Source organism: Lycorma delicatula, chromosome 2 (assembly GCF_047948215.1).
Source record: "Lycorma delicatula isolate Av1 chromosome 2, ASM4794821v1, whole genome shotgun sequence".
In the NCBI taxonomy this organism is placed as follows: domain Eukaryota; kingdom Metazoa; phylum Arthropoda; class Insecta; order Hemiptera; family Fulgoridae; genus Lycorma; species Lycorma delicatula.
Window position 1 is genome coordinate 236,742,040 of NC_134456.1, and position 18,633 is coordinate 236,760,672.

The window sequence follows — 18,633 nt, forward strand, 5'->3', positions numbered from 1 at the left end:
GAGTTATAATGTCTTATTTTTATGTTTATGGACATGCATTTTTTGTTATAGATGTTTTGTGTTTTTATTGTGGCTTTGATGAGTTTATTTATTCTTTGATTCCAGTTTGGACTTTCTTGGAGGTTGTGTGTGATGTTTTCCCCCAAATATTTAAAGTTTTCTACTAGTTCTATGTCATTATTGTTTATTTTTACTTTGCTTATGCATAGCGGGTCTCTCACCATAATTTTGGTTTTTTCGTATGAAATTTTTAGGCCGATTTTTCCTGCAATCTCTTCCAGTGTTGACAGTTGATATCTGGCTTCTTCTATATTTTGGGATAGTAGCGCTAAATCGTCCGCAAAGCCTAGGCAATTTACTGAGATACCTTTTCTAATTTTAACGTTGTCTATTTAATTTTTTCCAATCCCGTATTATAAATTCAAGGGCACAGTTGAATAAAAGCGGTGACAGACCTTCTCCTTGTCTCAGTCCTGTTTTGATGTCGAATGGATCAGATATTTCTCCCCTGAATTTAACCTTGGATTTGGTATCCGTTAGTGTTAGTGTTAGCAGATTTTCTCCGTGGTGTCATTTTGATTTTAATTTTGATTAAGTAATGATCTGAGTCTACTTCCAAACCTCTCATCACTTTTACATTGTAGATCTCTTTGTGTGAATTTTTTTCCATACAGACATGGTCGAGTTGAAACTCTCCTAGTTTCCAGTTGGGACTTTTCCAGGTTTTCATTCTTTTGGCTTTTCTGGGTAGTCTGGTGAATTTAGATAAAAGGTCGTGATTTCTACAATAATCCACCAGTCTTTGGCCATTTGCGTTTGTTCTTTTCTGTACAGGCCTTTTACCAATGATATCTTGGTATCTTTTTTCCTTTCCCAACTGTGCATTGAAATCCCCTAATAGAATTTTGGTATGCCTTTTGTTTATTTTGGTAGTTATCTGGTCCAATAGGTTCCAGAAGTTTTCCACTTCCTTAGGGTTAGTCCTGTTTTTAATGTTTGTTGGTGCATGTGCGTTGATTAGTGTGTAGAATTTGTTTGCTGATTTTATCGTTAATGTTGCGATTCGGTCTGAGTACGCTTGAAAATCTATGACTGAATCGAGTATTGTATTTTTGAAGATGAAACCTGTTCCAGACTGCGGGACATTTTTCATGACTTTTTTGCCAGGAATTCCTTGATAGATTCTGAACCCTTGTGATTCGTAGTGTTCTTGTGTGGTATTTTTCATTTCTTGTAATGCTAATATTACTATTTTCTGGTGTTCTATTATGTTTGTGAGGTTTTTGAGTTTCCCTGTTTTCATTAGTGAATTAATGTTTAATGTCGCAAAGTAGTGGAACTGTTTTGTTTTAACTGTTTGTTTTTTGGGTGTATTCTGACGCTCCGATTCATCTTTAGAAGTTTCTCTTATTTGTCCACCTCCCCAATCCAATGGTGAACTTCTCTGGTTATTACCAGAAGGGATATAGTTAGTAATAAAAGAACTTTCCATACTTGAACTTTCTAGGATGTTTCTTTCCTGTGTTGTGGGCAAGCCCACGAGTTTACAACTTTGGAGTTTAGCCAAAGAGGTTTGATTTCGATTTAGTTCACTTATGGATATCTCTAGTTCTCCATAAGCTATCCAGACGAACCACGTGGAGGCCCGAACGATTTTAAGAAAATAAGATTTTGTATTTGGAGAAGGTTTTAAAATCGTTCCGAAATCACTTCGTCCAGTAGACCTTTAATTCATTAAAAAAAATTTAACTATGATATATTTTATATTTATTTTACATTCAATTTATTAATGGCTAATTCAACAACAGCATAATTTTCAAAATTTCAGAATTTTTGTCAACTTTATTTTTATTAAATTATTTATATATTCTTTTACCAATAACAAAATCATATCCAGTACCATCACCATAATATGCGCGCGCGTGCACACACACACAAAACATTCAAAAGTTTGGCAAATCTTAGATAGTTTTTCAACCATTAAACCAAGGTCCCAAGCATCCAGGAGTCACCATGGGGGCAACTCAAAAAATTTTAAAGAGAAACGATAGGATTATGACACCATTTTCAAGGTCAATGAAAATAAAATATTCATCATAAAAAAAACTTCAAACTGTGTCAGTTGTAACTGAAATGGCAGACATTTAATGTATTTCACAGCTACTTTCAAAAATGGTTTTCGGTACAAAAAGGTCAGCATAGTTATTAAAAACCAACAGAATGTTACCATAAGAATGTAGTTTAAAGTTCTATTGTAATCATCACATTTAAGCAAAGAAGAGAAATTTTCTGAAAATAGTACATACTTTTGTAATATCTACTGTAGTGTAAGTTAGTCATTAATTTATTTATCAATTTTATTATAAGAAATATTTAAATTGAAAAATTGAAATTATGTTTGAATTATTGAAACCTTCATCAGATTGAAGAGTAATAATTAAATAGTAAAAAGGTATCCTTATAATAAAATAAAAAAATAAGTATATATAGTATAATTTACACTTTACAAAATATTAACATAAATTCTGTATGGTTTTTAGGAGTTTCTCCTGATTCACCAAGTGATACCCAGAATCATAGATTATCTGCATTAAAAAGAAATGCAAGAAGTTGTAATAATCGTTATCATACTGCCAGTATTGTGGATGATTTAAAGGTAAGCAGAAATTACACAATAACAGTAATAAAGTGAAGACTTAGTACATGAAAACAATTACAGTGGCATAGGATACATAAAGAAATAACTCATTAAAATAATTGATTTATTTTAGTTGACAGTAGTATAAAAAAACTAAACAATAATAAAATTTACTTCTACTTTCACGAATCCCTGCTATTATGAATTTCTTTAATGATTTACTGTTATCACATTTTACTGTTATGAGCAATGAATAGATTTTTAAAACATTATAAACATTGCAGATTTTAGTTACTATGTGGTCCTTTGAGGTAAATATTGATGAGGTTTATAATAATGCAAATTTTTCAATCAGGTATATCTTTAAAAAAATGTAAATAAGTAAATGTGTTAAAAAGCATTTCCTCTTAATTGTAAATGAAATTAGATAAATTCAAGAAATCAGATTATAGAAATTCAATTCAGTATTATTATAAATGATGAATTTAATAAATTTGTTATTTATAATTTTCTTAACTAATACATCATTTAACTATTAATACTTCGGTTGGATTTCTTTTGGTGCAGAATCTTAAAGAAAATAATTTTCATTTATGATTTACTAAGAGATGTTTCAAGAATTAAAAAATTTAAACAGATAAGAGGTCTGTTCAAAAAACTGTCAGAATTTTAAACAGAAATGAATTCTAAATTAAATAGAATTTTTTTATTATGAGCAATTGGTTGAATTATGGAAAATGATCTGAATATTTTATTATAATATAATATATATAATGAGTATTTTATTATTATTATTTTGACTGGTTGTAAGACTTGCTAAATTATATTAGTCACCCATTAGAAACGATCGAGTGAAATGGTTTTATCAACTCTATTTTATATTTTGAGGTAAAATATGAAACAAGATGAATGAATCAATTTTTTCAGAAAACTGGGGAAAAGCGTTATAGATATTTACTAATAAACTAGTAGCTTTAAGTACCATATTATATGTACATGTTTCTGAGTGGTTTAAAAAATTCAGAGGATCGATTTAAGTTAAGACTGATTAAGATGAAGAACATCCTTCAACAAGCAGCAATGATAAAGTTATCAGAAAAATTCATTTAGCCATCCAAAGTAATCATAATCTTATAAATAATGGATTGAAAATTCGGCGACTAACTTGGAATTGCATAAAACTATTTTCGGATTGATACCTACAATTTAGTGAGAAGACTCAATCTTTGGAGTTCAAGGCAGTTGATTCTCTGTAACCCAAGAAAACTTGCCAAATTTTCAGCCAGATGAAAGCAGTAATGGTTATTTTAAGGAGATGACCATAATCACAAGTTCTATACCAGAGTTCTCTCTACCTTTTGCTAGATATTGTACAGAATGAAGTCCCTGACAGCTGGAAACTACTTGTATTTATGACATTGCTCCAGTACATTCAGTCATTGTTGTATAATAAGTTTTTGTTAGACACAGTACTCCTGCAGTACCAACAGTCCAGTATTGTAGTCCTCATTCTTAAAAAAAAAAAACAAACTATTATTTCAAATTTTTGTGGAATAAACTTTTGTTTCCAAATACCAAATGATTCCTAAATGGGAAAAAACAGTCATTCATCATAAAGTAGGCTGAAACTCTTGTCAGAAATAAAAATTTTTAATTTTTATTTGTAATATAATTTTTTTCTTTTCTTTTCTTTTAAGTTTTAAAGACTGTAGCATATATTCATAAAATTCCTATGTAAAAGATTTTCTGTTACCCAATTTTTAAATTTATTGTTAAATTAAGGTAAGGGTAAATTATAAATCAGTAAGAGAAATCCATTGGCTAATTTTCACCCATTTTTCATACCCATTGTACTTTTTGTAAGGACTTTATTCATAAAACTCTGTTATATATGATATAAGATGAATTTTTTTTATATCTTTTGGAACAGTTTTGTTCATTTTCTTAATATTAAATGATTTTGTAAAAAAAAAAACAAAAAGAATTAAAAATTGTATATATTAAAAACTTAAAATTTTGAGTTTTTTTTAACAGCTATAATATAAACAGGTTTTTTTTTAATTGCGAGAATTTGATGCAAGTTAGGGTCTCAATGTGAACATGCACTTTATGCTTACCCATGACTGGTAAGGAACTCAACCCCAGTTCCTTGTGTTTGCGGTCCAGCCATCTCTGGAGGTCCAAGATAAGCCTGTTGGTCCATCTGTTCTTTATCAATTGATCTCATTTCTTCTGCCACTTGTGGACAAGGCGGATACAGAGGCATCTGCCTTACTCACTCCCCTGTATATTTCCTCCCTCTTAAACAAGGAGATCCAAGGGCGAATATAGGATAAAACTATTTAAATTATATCTTTATTATCATAACTATTATAGTTTATAGTTTTTACTACTCTTATAGTTTTAAAGTTCAATTTATTGAATTTTTTTTATTTTGTGCTAAGCAAGAAAATATTAAAAATCCAAAGTTCACAAACAGTGGTAGAGTTTTAGTCGTAACTTCACAAAATCTTAACTTATTAATAGTTTTATATCACAGATCCATTCTGATTTATATATTATATATTAATAATTTTATATATTATTTATATGTATTTCTCAGTCACATATTCTATACCTTGCTGATTTTTAAATATAGCCTCATTAAACATTATTTGAAATTCTCATTAATTTCTGTTGCATCAATTTCATGTTCTAAAAATCAATTTCTAAATTCTTTATTTACATATGTGTGTATAGTTGCAAATCCAAATTGTGGAAAACTTATCTTGAGTATGTGTTTATTAAGTTTGGATTTTTCCTAATTTTTGTAATACATTCAATTTTACAAGATTTTAAAACATTCTGTTTATTTACTTATTTATTTTTACTGACAACTGAGATAATATCCATTTACAATCAATTCTGCCTTTTTAAAAAAAGAAATAAAAAATAAAAATAATACATCTGTTTTATTTTTTCTAGTTTGTAATTTTTATTATTTTTTTTTTTTTTTTAGAAGCAGGATACAAGAGATACAAGTATACAAAAAAGACGTTCATGGAATTGTGCTGTAGGACCTTCTCCAGAAATAGTTGGAACAAATCAAAGTAGCAATGATCTTTTAACACCTAGCGGATCACAAGCCCAAGGTCAAACAATTACATTGAACAATGAGAGTATTATTAGCACAAGTGGCATCAGTTGTAAAAGTGGAAGTATTGCAAGTAACCTTGATCAATTTTCACATGACACTGCTTCAAGTAAGAATTCATATTATAATAATAAAATTATTTAAATTATAAATTTATGTCATTAGGCCTAAATATTCATGTACATATACAGCAGTTCAGTTTTTAAGCTGCTCAGCCTGTTTCCACATATATATATATATTTGAGGTCTGTTTAAAAAATAACCAAATTTTTTAAATTATGCACCAATATTATATTGGTGATATTTAGTGACATGCGATTGGCAGCATTGTGTTCCGTATAACCTCCTCTGTAACCATATGTTCTTTGATTGTTGATATCTCATTTAGTTTTCACGTTATTGTTATTTGAGTGCAACATGTTTAAGTGTTAGTAGAGATTTTTGTAATGTGCAATTTTTTGATGATCGAACATATGTCTCAATGTCGTAGCCATAAACCCAGCTTTCATCTCCCATTATGATCCTTTGCAGGAATGTTTCATTGTCATCAGCTTGTTAAAGGAGTTACCAGCAACTGTCTACTCAATATTCTTTTTGCTGTTTGGTCATGAAACGAGGAACAAACTTTGTTGCAACTCTATGCATGTTCAATTTTTCAGTCAAAATGTCATGGCATGATCCATTTGAGATGCTAAATCTTTCTGCAAGTTCTCTGACAGTCAGTTGGTGATTTGCATGCACCAGATTGTTGATTTTCTGAACGTGTGTGTCATCAGTCAAAGTCGAAGTCCTTCTTGGTTGAGGATCATCTTCAATTAACTGACAACCACTTTTAAATTGAGAAAACGATTTGCAGAATTACATACAACCCAAAGCATCATCTCCATAAGCTTGTCTCAAAACTTGAAAAGTTTCTGTGAAAGTTTTCCACAGTTTCACACAAAATTTTACGTTGTATCATTGCTCTTGAAAAACATACATTACAAAAATCGCTAATAACACTTAAACATGTTACATTCAAACAACAATAACACAAAAACTACAAGAGATATCAACAATCCAAGAACATGTGGTTACAGAGAAGGTTATGCGGAACACAATGCTGCCACTGCACATCACTAAATATCTCCGTTGGTTCATAATTTAAAAAGTTTGGTTAGTTTTTTAACAGACTTTGTATGTTGGGTGAGCAACTTAAAACTGAACTGCTACAGACTAAACACAGTTGTGACACGTAAAATTTTATGAATGAAATGAAAAAATGAAAATGTAAATTAAATAAAACTCTGTATTTAAACTATAGTGTAAGTGTATATAATATGTATTACATATTAAGCTGTATTAATCAAATTAATACCATAAATGGAAACTTGCTAATCATTTGTACTAAAAAAATGTATTAATTTGGTTAATACAGCTAAATAAAATAAAATTCAAACATTTCAAATTGAAATTATCTGAAAGAAGATAACAATTTTTAGACATTTTTTGTCATAGAAAAATTACAAAATTAGTACACCTTCAAAAATAACATCTCATGATTAATAGATTAATACTACATCATAAGAATTTCAATTTTTAATAGATAAAACGAATGTGTTATGGCTGTTGCGATGTGGAAGACCATAAAACTTTTGTGGTAGGTTTTAGAGTGAGTATGACCTGTAGATCCATAGATGGTGAATTGAAACAATGCCTAGTTGCTTCCTGAATTGTTCTTTAATTCTTCTTGACATTTTGATAACTTATAATTGAACATTTAACATATAATGTAACACGTATAGTTAAACTATAAACTTAGTGTTCGTCTGAACATGTCCATCCGCACTAAATGTGCAACATGTCCGCTCTAGGTCAGAATCTGGCGCCGAATGAATACAGGTCGCTACATCATAATGACCACTCCTTGCGGTATTATGACGTAGGACATCGTATGACCATAGCTTGCCGAGCCCTCACTAGGTAGCAGAACCCAATGGCTCAAGTGGAACATAACAGAATGCATTCATTAACACTGTGTAGAACAGAATATATCTTGCTCACAGCATAAGATTAATAAGCTAGAGAAATCTTAGGATTTTCTACATTTCCAATTCCTCACATTCTATTGACCATTTATTAGTTCCTGGAACTGTTCCATTGAAAATTAACATTATGAAACTTTGTATGATCTACAATGAGTTCTAATCCATGTCACTAAAATAACCTGTTAATCTTCATGCAAATTTTGTATTTGTAATGCTTGAATAACAGGTGTATTAACAGTAATTAAGTAAATTTATTATTACATTATTGATTATATAAGCTAAACTGCTCCTATATATTAAAATTACATAAGATTAAATGATTATTTTCAACTTAATAGAACTTTTTTTCTTATGACAATCAAAACTAATTTATTGGCTCATTCCTCAATAGAATAATTTATTACCAATGTTTTTAATTGCAACCAACCTAAAAAAGTTACAAAACTCCTTTAGTATATGATTCAACAGAATTAATGTTATATATACCATGTTTGATAATTTACTGTATTTACTCGTATATGACGTGCCCTCTTTTTTGGGTGCATGTAAGACATGCACCCAAAAAATAATGATATAGTCTTTCCAAAAAAAGTTAATATGTAGAATTTTCAATCGATTTCTATTTATTTTTTTTACAATAAAAATTAAATATGAAAATATGTACTTTAAAATTTAATTGTTATTAAATTCTACATTATATAAAATTATGGTACACTGATAAACAGTTTAAAAAATACGGAAATACATCTAGGCTAGCAGGCACATCTGAAGCAAAAAAGAACAAAGAGTTTATTGTAGCAACATTGTATGATCATTTTAAAAGACAAGCAAGTTTGAACACTAATATTTTATATCTGAAGATGGATTCTTACTTGTTTTTTAATCTTCATAGCTGTTTGAATCTCCAACTTCAGAAGGGGTGTGATCGTCTTTGTCGTCCCAAACAGCAGAGTCTTCACTTCCATCTAGGCTATTAGAAAATGCAGGACTAGAAGCTTTTCACAACCAAATCATTTGTAGTCAGATCCCATCCATCCAAGATCCACTCGCATATTAATGTCAAACTTGGCTTTTTCAGTCTTTCTGTATTAGTTGTTTCATGGACTTTAGTTGCATTCATTTAGTTTGAATAAAAATGTTTCAAACGGACTTTGAAAGGCTGATTAATACAAATATTGAGTGGCTGGATTACTGACATCATTCTAGTTTGAATACAACTTGCACTATTTTACTTTCTCGAAGTCTTTTTTCACATTGACTAATTCATGTCCATGGAAACTGTCCATGATTAACATAGTTTTAATTTTAGTTTTCAATGTATGTTTATGTTTTCAATGTTTATGGGAGCCGCTCCTACATACATTTTATTCACTATAAAATTAACACATTATCCGTCCATCCTTTTTCTTGGCACCTAACAATGATACCACCCTAACAATTATTCATCTTTTGGAAGGGTTTTTCTTTTTAATACAATAAACAGTGGAAGTGTTTGCCATCTGCAACTTCTGTCAACATCACTGTTTTTCATAGCAAGTATGTATGGAAAGAGTTTTATCACTGACAGCATCAGTAGTTAAATCTGCTGGCATGCCAAAGTAAACTGGTATTCGATCGGCATTTCCTATCTGGCCCATCAAAAAGTTATTTTCTTTTCATAACTGAATTACATGTCTCTGGAAGGCAAATAATTTTTCCTTAAAGGCATCCAGCAAATGTTAACAAACAGATGTACGTTTTCTGATTGATAGTTCATATCTATTCATAAAGGGATTTAACCATCCTCTACCTACCTTAAAATTTGGTATTTGAAGTTCCCCTTTCATTTGTGTGGCTTTTAATTGTGCCATCTCTGTTGAAACAGCAAATTTTTGCATATGTAGTTAATGTAAGAAAACAACTGCTTTTCTACTTGAGGAAACTTCCAAATTTCCCCACAAAATGTTCTTCTACTTTTATTACAATTCATAAGCTTCTCTTTTTCTTTCTTCAATCTCTTATACACAACTCTGAAATATCATATTTATGACTTGTTGTATGATTACCACTGTATGATTTCCTTGTATGACTTGTATGATTTCCTCAGCTATGTGAACAATTTTAATTTTTTGCTGATCATATATGAATGCAAACATTTTACAGAACTCATTTTCTCATTTTATCTAACTATCAGTATAAACTGAACACACAATCTACTCTTATTTGACTAAAATAAAATGAATATTGTTTTGTATTTAACCAAGACAACTTGTGTCCTACACAAAAGTACAGAATGATGAATAATAACAAATTTTATAATAACCAGAAATGCAGAAAGAAACAAAAATGCTTTTGACCAAAGTTTATTTATAAACAGGCGATTACGATATAGAATGCATGCGTTATAGAATGCATGCGTTGTAAAAAAATCACAGCATGCGTTGTAGAACGCATGCTGTGATTTTTTATGTTACTATCATATATTAAGTATATTATAATACAATATATAGTACAATGGTAAATACAGACATATGACCCTCATTTGAAAATCTCCGCATTATCACATACACCCATAAATTTCATATTTGTTTTAATGAAAAAATAATGTATGTCGTACGCAAGTAAATACGGTAATATATTTTTTGTATTAACAAATTTAAAATATTTCAGATATTTTAAGTATTGGCATTGTACTACCTATAAAATTAAGCATGTTATGGATAATTTCTTTATAAGCTGTTTTTATCAGGTGATTTACAAAATTTAATTCTGTTGTTTTGTGCATATCTGTTCATGTTCCATGTATCTTTAGGTCAGTTTGTTTCTATTTTATCCAATCTAATAATAAATACTGCAATCATTGCAGTTTAATTTATAAACTTCAGGTTGCTGTAGTTGTGTAGTGTGTTCTGTTAATAGTCATTACCTCTTGTGTATTTTTTTTAGTTTTTGGAAAGCAACACTTTCCTGAAAATCTTGACAATTATTTTACAAGTTTTGTTTGATGTATGTTAGTATTGTGACTAAATGTCTTTTAGATTCTATTTTGTAATTTATGAAGTACGTTGTTGATAAGTATGGATTAGATGCCATTAATTTGTGTTAGATATTCTATTGTTCTGAGTTCTTCAGTGTTTGCTGACAAGTATACATTATATGTAACATATATAATAAAGATTGATGTTTATGTTTTGTGGATAAGATGGATGTGTTGTGGATAAATGGTCAGTTGTAGTATATTATTTTTTAATTTTTGAAGATATGTTTGTTGTCTGATATGGTGAGGTGGTCTACATTATGTGAAGATAAAGCATATTAATTAGCTTATTTAAAACTAAATTATCATTATCATACTAATGAATATAGATTGGTACATTTTTTTAAAAAGTTAATAATAAAATTAAGCTTATACTGTACTTCACTGTACTTCTTAAAACTTTTCTTAATTAATCTACGAGTATAACATACCAATATACAAATGATGAATTTGAAAATGTTTTCTCTCAGTTTCATACTGTATAAAAGGTTTCATGCATGTGAAATTTACTACAAAATAAACTGTTGAATTGCATTAGGCTGTTGAATTAATTATTTTTGGTATTAGGTTTATCAACAAGACTTGGGGCTACTTTTGATGGAAATGAAGAAGTTGCTGCTAGCAGTACAGTATCTTCAATATCTCCTTCATCACCTGTACCTGAAAAAAATGTGAGTTAATATAATATTTTACATTTTTTAATGTTGCTATTCCATTGAACAAAATGCATTGGCAAATCGCACGATAAAAACTTAAAAATATATTAAAAGTCTCACTTTTTAAAAATACTGGAACTTTTTCTTCTGTAGAATTTTTAAGTTAAATATAACATACATTGAAAAACCCAGCAACCCACAAAAATGCAAATTAATATACATTGATTTTACTGAATACTATACTGGACAGAGTGGTTTCACATTCACCTACAGATACAAGGAACTGATACAGATATTACGAAAACAAAAAACAGATCAAATTTTGTAAATTACTTCCTAGAAACAGAGGACACATCCATAAGGAAATTAAATGCATCATGCATATAGCTCAAACACTAAGATTTCAACCAATATATTTGAACAGTATGAAATTTACAAATATACAAAATTTGAGAAAAATAACATATTAATGAAACAATGCAACTTAGGTTGAATAATATTCTTTGATTCCATATTTAAGGAGTTTCACAACAATTTTAAGATGGGGGTCATTAACAGAAGTGCTAATAGTAACTGGATTAAGAAGATACTGCTACCATTCTATTGAACTCTGTGCTGGAATGGCTGGTGTCTTCTCTCCCTAATATCTGGAAGGTTCTGGGTTCAGATCCTCAAATCCTGGTCAGGCTTTGTATTTTGATAACTATAAAATTCATATTTCATTAGTAACTAATTATTTGATTAGCCTGTAGTTTATAAAATGAATAAATAAACTACTGCATGACAAAAATAACATTGCATTTTAATTTGACTGGCAGAGTGCTGTCATCATCAGTAGTCTACAGCACAACCAGCTTAACTGCACATGTGGGAAAAACTACCAGCTTGCGTTGAAGTAGATTAAGTTATCTACTGTTTTTTCTGTTCACCGAAGTGTTAATAAAATTTGCTAAAAATATTTCTATCTTCACTATGATCATATGATTTTCCCATTTTTGTGGACTTGTTCTTATTTATGGTCTTAACCACTTTAAAATACAGTCTTAAAATACAATGAGGTAGACATAAAATAACAAAAGAATTAGTAGACTAAATTTAATGATAACTGAAATTTATGTAAATAAACAATGCAAGATTAAATATTAATATCCGTACTGAATACAGATGGTAATAATAATAAAAATTTATTATATTTTTACTTCCTTGTACGAAGTAAAAGAAGTATTGTGATCGTGAAAAGTTTTGGTTTTCAGATTTCAACACAAATATCCATTTTGACCATCCCTGAATCCATTTTTACTAGTTTCAGTGTATGTATCTCATATAACTTAAAAACGATTAGTTGTAGGATGTTGAAATTTTGGATTTAGGACTGTTGTAACAATCGACTGGATCAAAAGTATCCAAAAAAGCCCAAAATTAAAAGCATTTGGACTTTCTTAACTGCAATAATAAGCCCTCATTTTCAACGATATATCAGAAATTGTACTTATTTTCATTAGTTTCAGACTTACAACCCAATAAAATTTTAATTAATGAAATATTTGGATCATACAAGAGGAAGACACATTGGTTTGAATCCTTTTCTTCATCTTCTTTTTTAAAATTAAAATATATTGATTTATTAATAATTATTAACCTCTGATTGTAAAAAGGTTTTTAAAATAAATAATAATTTAATAATAACAATAAAAAAAAAATATGAAAAAATAGAAGTTATTAATGAAATTTAATGTACTTAAAAAAATTTAATGAAAAAGTATAATGAAATGTTGTGTACTTTTCATTTTAAAAAAAAAATATGTATATATAATTTAATAGGTGCACAAGGAAGTCACGTAGTGTCCACATCAAATTTTTTAGTAATAATAGAAGAAAATAACAATGCTTATGATACAATGCATGAACAGCTGTATTAAATGTAACAACCTGTGTGTCCTTGTCCTATGACTGCTGCATCAACTGGGAATTTATAAATAAACATTTTTTTTACATGCAATTTTAACTTAGTCACGCTGCAGGTGCAAAACATTCTTTGGAAAAAAATTTTCCATTTTGTAAAAGTCACTTGTTTAATATTTAATAATTTCAAATAATTAATCCAGTAATAATATTTATTTGAAAAAGCTTATATTAAAATTTCTCTTAGAAAATTATTTAGTTACTTCTTTAATTTAAGAAAGTTTTTTTTTGATATTTTTTTAACATTATTAGAATTTGAATAATATAATTGGAAGACTTTTAATAAAAATATTTTTGGATGAACCGTCAAAAACTAAAGATGTTTATTTCAAAGAACACTTTTAACTTTATGCAACAACATGGTTTTTTCTGGATAAGGATTTTTTTTTAAGTACTATTAAAATTAACAAACAGTATTGTTCACAGAGTATAACTGATTATAAGATTTTCATAATAGTTAATTCTATTTATTTTAAAGATTAAAAACAAATTATCATTTTTCACTTTTTTATTGTTTATTCATTAGCATGTATGAAAAATTATTTTTTTTTTAAATGGTCTGTCAGTATTGTTTCTTTTATTGAATACTTTTCAGTTATAAAACTTTTTGTAAAACCACATTAGGATGAATAATTTGTTTTGCTGAACCAAAAATGTTAACATTACCTTTCATCTAACTAGGAAGGAAAATCTAAAATATTTACATGAAAATCTCATTTCAGACCTTTATTTTCATATCTGTGCTGCTAACATCGACAAAAAAATGGCCATAAAAATTAAGGGTGTTTCTTGTTTAACCAATAGTTGAGATAGGAAGTCATTGTTCATTTGCATAATAAAATTTATTGTGTAAAATTATGACTATCAGAGAAATGAGAGTTAAAGTAAACTCTCACTATGGTTATAACGTACTATAATAAGAAATGAATAATTTTTTTTGTTTGTATTAAATTGTTCAAATCTGTCTCTTTCAGCAATCAGCCAAGACACCAATCGTTACTAACAGTTCACCAACTCAACTAGCAGAAATGATTTTAAATGACCCATACCTTGAAAGTTCGTAAGTAGCTAGCTATATTATCAATTCTTTTGTGTAGATATATTCATTTAACCCTTTTAAATTTAAAAAAATAATAATAATTTAGTACAGTAATTAAGAATATGTTCAGCAGAATTGTGTTTAATTTTCTCATAAACAATTCTTATCTTCAAATTCAAATTTAATTTTGAAAATTAATATGTTTCTCTGTTACCAAAAAAAATAATGAGTTTTTGTTTTACAAATATGCATTTTTTATATATATTCAATCCATACTACTCATTAAATGGACTGATTTCAAATGTTCTTTTTTATTTTGTAGAGAACGTTTCTCTGGTTTATACAATTTCTACATAAACTTTTTTCTAATGAAAAATTGCAACCTATAGAAATGTTTTCACCAAGCAATGATTGTAATAGCAAGTGAAATATGTCCTGATATCATTCTGATGCTTAACCCTTTGTGCTCAGGTGGCCAGCTCACATTCCCCATCAGATCGTAAGGTGCAGTAATTCGTAAGTGCTCTTAGGTCAGGTGGCCAGCAGTGCTGGCCACAGCTGTTTCTCAGTTAGCTCGGTCGTCATGTTGGCATCACTGAGTTGACATCAACTCAGGTCATGTTTCTGTTTACATGCTGAGACTGTAAAGGGTCTAGGGTTTTAATATTTAAAGCCAAATACAGTTCTAAAAGTCAAATTTGCATTTATTACATAGAACACCAATAAAATTAAAAAAATAATATGTATTTCACCTTATATAATTATGAAATATATTAAACAATACTCGCTAATGAAAATAGACTAAAAAATTACTGCGTCCTATAACTATTTTTTAAAAAGTTTTTTCTATATAAAATTACTCTTTTAAGTCTTCTTGTGTATGATATTTTTCAAAACATGCCTGTGCAAAGTCCTGGCTGAGATTGACATGTTTTGCAAAAAACCTTGCTCCTTTACCACTGTGGTTACTGCTTACCACATAGTCCCTAGTTTTTCTCTCTTCAATGGGATACATTATATGAAGTTTTCTGTAGTCACTCTTCTTCTTCCATATTTGATGCTAGGTTTCTTTTTCTCATATTTCTCACTTACCTCACCTATTGTTTTACAAGTTCTTTTCTAGATTTTCTTTATCTGACTTTTTCGTTTTTAAGTTTTTCTGCATTAAATAATTTCTTGATAGTTCAATTCATTTCTTATTTCATCAGAGTTATCAAGAAATATGTGTGATCTGACCATTTTTAAAGCCTAATCAATAATAAATAAATATTAAATCACAGAATGTAAACACATCTAGAGCACAGCACAGCATATGGTACTATACTAAGGAGCAGAACATAACCGCATTTTAACATGACACCGGATATTATTCAACGTTACAAACCTTTCAGACACAAACTTTATATAGTTCAGTATTCTTCCACAAGGTTTCACCGCTAAACAGAAATGATATGAAGACTTACAACAATTTCAAAATAAAGTTTGTAGAATGACCAGCTATGCTGGCCGTCCAAGTCAAGAGCGAAAACATTAATGGTCAGCAGTGCTGGTTGTTTGACCTAAGAAGACACTACAGCAGTAAAAATAACTATGAGTTGCTGTAGAAATGGTGTAGGCCAGCACTGCTGGCCATGAGCTGAGAGGAATTTGCTTAAATCACCCTTCCAACAACGAAGGGTTAAAGTATTGTGACATAGAAATTAAAAACTAAAACTATTTAGTTGGAAAAAGCTATTACATATTGCTGCATTCCAAACGTTCCTAGCTCACAACTTGGTAGCAGCCTATTTAAAAATTTTTTACATTACTTTACTTACTTTTATCAAGATCTAGGTTTCTAACCTTCGCAGTCTCTGCAAGCAAGCCTTTTTTAATAGGGAAATTTTGTGACCATATTCATTTTTTAAATAAAAATAAGAATATAACTTAAAAATAATGTATTCTTCTGATCACCTCAGTGAACAAGAGTAGTGTGTTTGTCTGCTATACTGAAAGTCCATGGATCCATTTCCAGATGAATCAGTTGCTGCATGGTTGTTGATGACTTAAATAGACTTGTTAAAAAATAATACAAAATTTATATTTAGAAGCTTTAAAAAACAACAAAACTGATTAACAACTAAAACCTCACTAAAATTTAGAATACAGCACTTTTAAAAGCTTTAAAAATATCAGTTTTGAAGCTAGCTTAATATTCAGGATTGGAAAATTGTTGGTAGTTTTTAATTTATCATCAACTCCTAAAAGTTAACATTTAAAAAATTATATTTTTTTTTATTCATTTTCGTGCCATTTTAATTTTTTTAATACTGTATTATTTTTTTGTTCTGAGTCGGTAGTTAAATTAAAAATATGTCAGTTTTAAGAAAATCTAATTAATTTATTAAATATTTATTTAATGTATATGAATAAGTTACAATAAAAAAGGAATACTTTTTTTATAAATACAATCTTTTTTCAAGAATACATTAGTGTCACCTAGTATTTTTAATCTTTATATAAAATTCAGTTAATACAGTGTCTCATTTAAAATACAACCCACCAATCATTCTTCTATAACATTTTAATCGACTTCCCAACTCCCCTACATTTTACTGGAATAGACTTGTTCAACAAGTGAACATCACAACGATGCAGTAGACTGCTATTGATACCCGTAACAAAGCTCATTATGATGATAATGCTCATTGTATTGTTAGAGAGAAGATGGTGTTTTCACAAGACAAACGTGTTTTTATTCTTGAGCAATACTTTAACACACAATCAGTGGTAGCGGTGCAAGAATATTTTTGCTATAAGTACCATGATAAACCAGCACCTAATGAGACATCAATTTTGAGGATTGTGGCTAAATTTATAGAGACCGGTTCTGTTAACAAGGAACACAAAAGATCAATGACAGTGTTGAAGAGACACAATCGCTGGAATCAAAGATCGATTAACTACCTTGCCAAAAAAATCAATTAGGTGCTAATCACTTGAAATTAATTTACTGAACTCAATTGTTCATTGTGTGACAAAAAAATTAAACTTACAGCCATATTGAGTTCAAACAGTCCATGAACTTCTTGATTCAGATAAAGGAAAACGGCTAGAATATTATTATTGGTTTCATCGATTCATGCGTGAGGATATTCTAATTATGGACTCAATTTTTTTCACAGATGAGGGGTGGTTTCATCTGGATGGCTAGGACAGTAGCCATCTGGATGGTTTGAACAGTAGGATTTGGTAAGCTGAAAATCCCCCGTACATATGAAAAACAATTGCACCTGAAGAAGATGGGCATATGGTGTGCAATATCACAACAAAAAAATTATTGGTCCTCTTTTCCTAGAGTACACCATTACTGCAGAACAATATCAGAATATTTTATTGCAATTCATTGCACTCTTGGAAGAGGAAGATAGATACTACTGGTGTGTATGTAGAAAATTGGTGCTGATTTATTTAATAAATTAGGTTTTATTCATTATTAGATTTATATCATTTATACAATTAGAATTGTAAATATTATTCATATACATGTGAATCTTTATATAAGTTATTGCACCTATAAATGTAATGATAAGTTATTGTATTAATGATTGAAATATTTCTAAAAGATTGTAGTAGACTATTTGGAGGAACTGGAACAGGATTCTTTGAATAGAACTGCAGAATGAACTGAGGAGCTTGTTTATATACTGTATATGGAGCCACTGAATCGTCAGGAGCCGAGTGCATTCGAAAGGAGCTGTATGAACTATGAAGAGCTGCTGAATTGTCAGGAGCTGAGTGCATCCGAAAGGAGCCGAGTGAATCCAACCAAAGCCTTGATCTTTAAATTTAGAAGTCCTATATTAAATGAAAATTAAAGTTCCAACATTTAAACAGGAGCAACAAAAAAGTGAACATTTAAAAAGTATTTAAAAATTAAATAAGTCATTTAAATAACCCTGAGTCTTAACAGCTGGTTCTAACATGACGATGCAGCATCACACTATGTACATTCAACTTCTGATTTTGTTAACAAATTCTTTGGAGATTGGGTTATTGGTTGTGACTTATGGCCACCAAGATCTTCTACAGATTTGACTGGGCCAGAATTTTTATTTGGAGTTATCTCAAAGAAAAAGCCTTCAGCAACAAACCACGAACACTTGAACAACTGATGGTCAAT

General features: G+C 29.4%; 1 protein-coding gene across 8 annotated transcripts in view; it reads left to right on the top strand.

Annotated features, from left to right (window-relative positions):
* LOC142319765 (pleckstrin homology domain-containing family G member 5-like) overlaps window positions 1-18,633 on the top strand; it is a 1,099,338-nt gene that overhangs the window by 1,058,472 nt on the left and 22,233 nt on the right. For 5 of the 8 annotated variants that reach the window (XM_075357404.1, XM_075357407.1, XM_075357403.1 and 2 more), the window contains 4 exons: window positions 2,541-2,656; window positions 5,637-5,880; window positions 11,382-11,485; window positions 14,407-14,492. In XM_075357404.1, coding sequence (XP_075213519.1) covers window positions 2,541-2,656; window positions 5,637-5,880; window positions 11,382-11,485; window positions 14,407-14,492 — 550 coding nt within the window. Of the gene's footprint in view, window positions 1-2,540; window positions 2,657-5,636; window positions 5,881-11,381; window positions 11,486-14,406; window positions 14,493-18,633 lie in introns of those variants that run through there. The other 3 variants (XM_075357409.1, XM_075357408.1, XM_075357406.1) reach the window with 2 other exon arrangements.